Source organism: Centrocercus urophasianus, unplaced genomic scaffold (genome assembly GCF_019232065.1).
Source record: "Centrocercus urophasianus isolate 14NV4802_14NV808 unplaced genomic scaffold, USGS_Curo_1.0 seq_32, whole genome shotgun sequence".
NCBI classification, from domain to species: domain Eukaryota; kingdom Metazoa; phylum Chordata; class Aves; order Galliformes; family Phasianidae; genus Centrocercus; species Centrocercus urophasianus.
In genome coordinates, this window is record NW_024884889.1 from 5,414,401 (window position 1) to 5,422,146 (window position 7,746).

Below are 7,746 nucleotides of genomic sequence, written 5' to 3' on the forward strand. Positions count from 1 at the left end.
ATTGAAAGATTACAATTAATTTCCACTCACTTTCAGAGGTGAGATAGCCTCTGCTCTGCAGTCAGTGTACATCCGTAGTTACATTGACTGAAATGGCTTATTTGTTCCTACAGGAATTCTAATGAATCTCTCTCCACATACATTAACTGTTCCTGCAGGATGCTGGCAAAGCCATTTGTCAGATCTTTTCTACTCTATGTTGTGCTATTATTTCTTCCCAATTGCTCTCTTATATCCCTCCTGAAAGTCTATTTTTTTAAAGATACATTAATCTTTTGATTTGCCTGTATTAGGAAACCTGCCTTTGTAGGTCTGTTTGTGCCTTCTGTTGACGTGCAAAATCTCTAATTAATGCTCCCGCCAGTAAGCTCAGTAGCATTTGTACCAAGTCATGTAAAATCTTTGTCCCAAAAATTGCAGTCAGTGTATCTTTTTCCTCTGTTCTACCTTGTTCTCCTTTCTATAGCTGACTGCTTCAAAATGTTGTGCAGATGACTCATGTAAACATTGCAGCCTTTTTTTTTTATGTTGCCATTTGCTTTGAATAACACTTAGTGTCATCTGTTTTTTTTCCTTCAGCATCCATGCCCTGACATTTTTCTAGTCACTGACCGATTGAAACTTGTAGTAGAAAAGGCTGTAGTTTGAGTACAGCCTTGTGTATACACTCACTGACAGTTGTTTCTTTGGCTCCTAACTATGCAAAAATTTGATTGTGGATATTTGTATTGTGGATATTTGTACATCTTTCTGTGTCCAACGTATGTAAGAGTGGAACTTCCTTTGTCCAAGAAATAAAGGCAGACAGACAGAGGAATGGATTTGTATCCCTGAATACAGGAATACAGCGCAACACAAAAAGTGACAGTGCAAGTTATATGTGAAGAAGACAGTGTGGGGTGAAATTAGGGTGCTGGGAATTAAATTTCAGTTCATGCTTGAGTGATAGCTAGGAAAGAACTAGAACGAATGCAGTACATGCAGAAATGCATTCATTTTTTGTCTTGGAAAAGTACTGAAGTATACTGAACCAGTACTTCAATCAATTAGGATAATGATTTTTCAGAATATTTCTAGATACTGCTTGAGAAATCTTGTGAATTCTTAATGCTGGCAAAGATGGATTTGAAGACATCAAAAGCATTAATAATTTCATGAGTAATAGAAAAGTTATGGGTTTAATAGTAAGGATTCACATTTGATCTTCCTAATATGTGTTTTATTAGGCATTCTGACTGGTTCTGACTCCTCAGGTAATAATCTGATGGCTATGCTAAAAAGAACTCAAGATATTACGACTTCGGTGAAAACAGGCTGGTGGTTGAAAATCAGTTTTGTTGGCGTTGTTCTGTCACAGAGGATCCATTAATTTTCCTTCGAGTCATATTCAAAAATGACTGATCTTCTGCTGATATTTCGATTCAGTTTAGCATCTGTTTGCATGATTCTGGCTTCTGAATACGTATTTCCTGTCTCCAAGCTCAGGCTCCTATACTACCGTGCTTAGCAAATAATGATTTGTGTTTCCTTTTCTGCGAACCTGTAGGCAGGAATAAGAGATGATGGTCCCATCATCAACCTGAAGCCAGGCTATTAGAACAAAAAGGTTGTGTCTCAGCAGTCAGTTGTTTTTCTGTAAGGATGCAGTTATCAAGAAATGATGTTGATGGATATCTTTATTTTTAGATCTTCAGAAGAAAAAATTGTTTTAAAAAAACTCCACTGAAGTCGGTCATTTGTGGAGTGATGCTACATGTGCCTGGCACTCCTGAAATGACTTGTGCCTGTCCAGCACAGCTCCTAACTTTCTGTGCTTGTGGAGGTACCTGGGTTTATTAATGCTTTTGCCTATATGTGTCGTAAGTTCTCTGAAGGCTAATGAACCCTGGTCAGTGCTACATGTGATATCTCTCTCTTGATGGGAAAGGTTTTTTCATTAAACTTGAAGCAAATGTTTGCGTTCAGCCAAGACTGCTCCATTGAGGTTCCCCTTTTTGAACTAGTGTGTTTGAGCACCTCTAGCTGATGCACAAAAGTTCAGGGAGATGAGTCAAAACAGCTTAAAAGTGTTTAATGCTATCGTGGTAATACAGATGAGTTTTCGAAGAGCTGGGCATTGTATTTTCCAGCTACCCAATTAAAAGGAATCTGCATTAAAAGGAGTGTGGATCAAGAGAGGTGATCCTCCCCCTCTGCTCTGATAAGGTCTCATCTGGAGTACTGTGTCCAGTTCTGGGCTACAAAACAGGGATCTCTTGGAAAGTCCAGTGGAATGTCACAAACATGATAAAAGGGCCTGGAGCACCTCTCTAAGGAGGAAAGGTTGAGCAACCTGCATCAGTTCAGCCTTGAGAAAAGACTTGGAGGGGATCTGGTCAGTGTCAGTAAATATCGAAGATGTGGGACGAGGCCAGACTCTCTTCAGCAGTGCGTGGGGGTAGGACAAGGGGAAAACAGCACAAACTGGAGCATAGGAAGTTCTGCACAAATGTGCATGAGAACCTCTTCATGGTGAGGACAACGAAGCACTGGAACAGGCTGCCCAGAGAGGTTGTGGAATCTCCTTCTCTGCAGGTGTTCAAGACCTGCCTGGACGCCTACCTGTGCAACCTGCTCTAGGGAGCCTGCTTTGGCAGGGGGTTGGACACGATGATCTCTACAGATCCCTTCTTGCCCCTGTAACTCTATGGTTCTGTGAAATGTGCTGTTCACTCCAAGGTTGAAACTGCCTCTGAAATTCTCCTCTTCCTTGTTGCTTTTATTGCATCTTTCTGCTTATTCTCTTGTTCCTTTACCTGGTAGGGCGTGTGAAGTACAGAGAAAACTCAGCTTTTCAATCCTGCAGCTTAGTAGTCTGGAAAGCATGGGTTTCAGTTTCGTAAAGGAACTCTCCATGCTTGTCCAGATAAAGGGAAAAATCACAGGAAAATAGGAGTTTAGTATTTGGTGATTAGTTTTTTTTCTCCTCCTCTTGAAATACTCTTAATTAACTCTTTTGTCTTGTCTCAGTTAGCACTCACATTTCAGCTTGCCTGGCTTCTGTCGTGACTCTCTGAAGATAGAATGGTAAGACTTCATAATTATCTTACTAGATTTGCATATTCTTCTGTCAACTTCTTGAAAAGACAAATACGCTACCACAGGCGATTAAGCAGGGAAAAATAATGTTTATGTTGTTAATTTTATTGGAGTCCGTTCTGCGGACTCCCCTGTCACAGTAACAAATGCTCATTACAGAACACTTAAGAATGTTTTTTGCCTTCTTAGCCTGCTTGCAGACAGGATGTTCTCACTGTCAGGGGACAAGGTCTGATTGCTGTGGCACTATTTAAAAGGAAGAAGGATTAATTCTGTTCTAGTCGGAGCAAGTTGAACAGAGCCTTTTCCAGAGGAGGACCACCGTCTGCACTGTAGTGGTTAGCAGCTGGTTGCTGACATTGAGCAGTGTTGATAGCTCATGCCTTCCGACAGGATCGTTCAGCTGCTGAACTGTGAGCTTCGTGCACATCTCTCCTATCACTTCACAGTTGTTCAACTGCTACCAGTTGTCCCAGGTGTGCAGTGCAGTCCCAGAACACTCGACATAGTATTACGAGTATAGAAATAGCATGGCACAGAGTGAAATGTTAGTTCTTCCCAGAAGACCAATCTCATTTTCCTTCCCATGCTGTTTTTACTGCCAGGGTCTACGCTGTGCTCATAAGAAGAGACCTGATATGCAGAAACAAACTTAAAGATTTAACCCAAGTTGCAGCAGCTGTGAAACCTTACGTACATGCTTGTAAATGACATTACAACTGAACATAACGTCAGCTATTCTGGTTAGAAATATGTTGAATAAGCTGAGCAGGGTTTGGAATACAAGAAGAATAATTGAGGAAATGGTGAGTTTTCTTCTACCTTTTCTAATGACTTATTGTCACAGAATCACAGAATTGCAGGAGTTGGAAGGGACCTCCAGAGATCATCGAGTCCAACCCCTCTGCTAAAGCAGGTTCCTACAGCAGGTCGCACAGGTAGGCATCCAGGCAGGTCTTGAACACCTCCAGAGAAGGAGACTCCACCACCTCCCTGGGCAGCCTGTTCCAGTGCTCTGTCAACCTCACTGTGAAGAAGTTATTAGGCATATTTGTGCAGAACTTCCTGTGCTGCAGTTTCCGGCTGTTTCCCCTCGTCCTGTCTCCACTCACCACTGAAAAGAGTCCGTCCTCGCCATTCTGCCCCCCACACCTTAGATATTTATAGACCTGGATCAGGTCCCCTCTCAGTCTTCTTTTCTCAAGGCTGAACAGACCCAGTTCACTCAGCCTTTCCTCGTAGGAGAGATGCTCCAGGCCCTTCACCATCTTCGTGGCCCTCCGCTGGACTCTTTCCAAGAGATCCTTGTCTTTTTTGTACTGGGGAGCCCAGAACTGGACACGGTACTCCAGATGAGGCCTTACCAGGGCAGAGTAGAGGGGGAGGATCACCTCCCTCGACCTGCTGGCCACGCTCTTTTTAATGCACCCCAGGATGCCATTGGCCTTTTTGGCCACAAGGGCACACTGCTGGCTCATGGCCGACCTGTCGTCCACCAGGACACCCAGGTACCTCTCTGCAGAGCTCCTCTATAGCAGTTCATACCCCCACCTGTACATGTGCATGCAGTTAATCCTCCCTAGATGCAAGACTACACTTGCTTTTGTTAAACCTCAAATGGTTTTTTACTGCCCAGCTATCGAGCCTATCCAGGTCTTGCTGAACAGCGACACAGCCTTCAGGTGTCAGCCAGTCCTCCCAAGTTTCTATCAACACCAAACATGCTGAGGGTGGCCACTACCCCCACAGTGCTTCAAAAAAAAAATGAATCGGTCAGCCTAATTATTAGATAATTATCCACATTGTACTATCTAAAGGGCAGTAGCACATGGTTATTTTTTTCTAACCTGGTGATGCTTATGAATTGAAAAATGCTTTAGGGATGCTTTAGGGGATTATGAAGGCTTGTAGTTTAACTCGCAGGGCTTGGTCCTTGAATACAGCTATATGCACTGGATTTCAAGTACTGAAAGGAGGGGGAAAAATAGAGAAAATTCTAGAAAAAAAGGGATAGCAGACCATCTTCGTTGGTTTTGTTTGCTTACTTTTTTTTATTTCCAAATAGGAGGTGTAATTGGAAGGGCTGGAGCAGAGATTCATTCTGTCCAAGACCTAATTGAAGGGTTGGAAGTGGAGACAAGGACATCCTGCTAAAGGTCCCTTAGTACCTGAAGACTTCCAAGGGTAAGAAGATTTCTGTTGTCTTCCTGCGTTCCTCCAATGAGTTGTTCACCGTGTCCCGTCGTTGTCGTTGTCCTACTCCTTCTCCTGTTGTCATAGTCTTACTCCACCTCCTCTTCTCGTGGTCTCTGCTTTCTACTCCTACTGTTGTCATTGCTGTCCTTGCAGCTGTCATGCTGGCCTTGAATGCATCCACGGATGGGGGATCCAAAAGTGTTAGGAAACCTAGTGTGACTCCAACCCTTGAGTGAAAAACTTTCTCCCTTCTTCTTGACCTTATATTGTGGTTGCTGTTTTTTTTCCTACTTATCCTACTCCTACTATTATACCTCCAACTCCTCCACTATATTTTGAAGATGCTACCTTTTTCATCATGGACCTCACTTTGTGGTTGCTGCTTATTTCCTTTTCCTCCTCCACCATATTTCAAAGTTGCTGTTTTTTTTCCGTCTTCTCCATGACCTCTAGCAGCACGTTACCCTCCTTGTTTTGTTTTTACTGCTTTTAACCTACTCTTCGTTTTCCTCTTATTGTTCCTTCTCTTCTTCAGTTTCTAGATTTTGCATTCATCCTCCTCCTCCATCTCTACCTCCTCAACCATGTGTCAAAGATTGTGATATTTTTCTCATTGACTATGTTTTGTGTTGGCTGCTTTTATCCCCCTCCTCTTCCACCACCTCCACCTCTATCTCCTCCACCATATTTCAAATATGCTGCATTCTTCCTCATAAACCTCATTTTGTAGTTGCTACTTACATCCTCCTCCACCTCCTCCACCTTTTTTTGTGGTTTCTTTTCCTTTTCCTACTTCACTGTTCATCGTCATTAATTTTTTCATGTCCTCCTCATCCCTCTCTAATGTTGTGCTTCCGCTTCCCTGTCATTTACTGATTCCTGATTTTTCCCTCTCCATCCGTGTCATTTCCTTTTTGTCTCTGTTTTTTTTCTCCTGTTCCTTCTCCTCGTCCTTCTTGTCATGTCATGGTTGCTGCTCTTTTCCTCCTCCTCCACGACCTCCCCCTGCTCCTTACCCTCCTTGTTTTGTTTGTGCTGCTTCTTACCTGCTCTTTGTCCTCCCCTTTTGTTCCTTCTCCAGCTCAGTTTCCTGTCGTAGCTCTTCTGCTCTACCACGACCTCCTGCTCCACCTCCTCCACTATATTTTAAACATGCTGCCTTTTTCCTCATCAACTTCATTTTGTAGTTGCTACTTTTATCCCCCTTCTCCTCCTCCTCCACCTACTCCTCCATATTTCAAAGATGCCTTTTTTCCTCCTTCTCCATAACTTTCACCTGCATCTTACCCTCCCTGTTTTATTATCAATGGTTTTTACTTGTTCCTTTTTTTTTCCTCCTTTTATTCCTTCTCCTCTCTTTTTTCATGTTGCTTTTATGCTCCATTACGTACTCCTCCTCCACTTCCACCTTGGCCATATTTCTAAGATGCTGCCTTTTCCCTCATTGACCTCATTTAGTTGTTGCTACTTTTGTTCTCCGCCTCCTCTACGTCCACCGTATTTCAATGATTCTGCTTTTTTCCTCTTAGACCTTATTTTGTATTTGCTACTTTTATCTTCCTTCTCCTCCTCCTCCTCCACCTTCGCCTCCTCCACACTTCTAAAGTGCTGCCTTTTTCCTCATCGACCTCATGTTGTTTTTGCTGCTTTTCTCCACCTCCACCTTTTTTGAAAGGTGTTAATTTTTTTTCCTTTTCCTCCTAATTTTTTGTCGCTGCTTTTTTCTCCTGCTCCTTCAGCATGTTTGAAAGATTGTTTTTTTTCCTCCTCAATTTTATTTTGTGGGTGCTGCTTTTATCCTCCTCCTCCTCCTCCCTCCCTTCCCCCTCCACCTCATTTCCTCATTGTTGTTTTTTTTTCCTCTTACTCCTTGTCATTTCTATTTGACCCTTTTATTTCCTCCACCTCCTTATCCTGCTCCTCCTTGTCTTTTCATCGTTTCTGTATTTTCTTCTTTTTCCTCCTCCAACTCCACTTGCAGCACACCCTCATTATTTTGTTTTCACACTCTTTATCTCCTTTGTTTTTCCTCCTGTTAATCTTTTCATCATTGCTTTGTTTTTCTTTCTCCTCCTCTTTCTTCTCCTGCACCTCCTGCTCCTTATCATCATTTCATCATTCCTGCTTTTTTTCCTGCTCCTTTTTCTCCTCCTCCACCACCTCCTCTGCCTCCTCTGCTTTCTTTCCTGGTTGCTGCTATTCTTTATGTTCCTGCTTGTTATTTCCTTTGGACTGCTTATTGCCTCTTCCTCGGCCGCCTCTTCCTCGGCCGCCTCTTCCTCGGCCGCCTCTTCCTCGGCCGCCTCTTCCTCGGCCGCCTCTTCCTCGGCCGCCTCTTCCTCGGCCGCCTCTTCCTCGGCCGCCTCTTCCTCGGCCGCCTCTTCCTCGGCCGCCTCTTCCTCGGCCGCCTCTTCCTCGGCCGCCTCTTCCTCGGCCGCCTCTTCCTCGGCCGCCTCTTCCTCGGCCGCCTCT

The 7,746-nt window shown here is 43.6% G+C and overlaps 1 protein-coding gene across 1 annotated transcript in view; it reads right to left on the bottom strand.

Annotated features, from left to right (window-relative positions):
• The window catches only part of ANXA10 (annexin A10), a 65,224-nt gene that overhangs the window by 31,046 nt on the left and 26,432 nt on the right, over positions 1-7,746 (bottom strand). Inside the window, exon 2 of the mRNA XM_042829676.1 lies at positions 7,518-7,744. Coding sequence (XP_042685610.1) covers positions 7,518-7,744 — 227 coding nt within the window. The remainder of the gene's footprint in view (positions 1-7,517; positions 7,745-7,746) is intronic.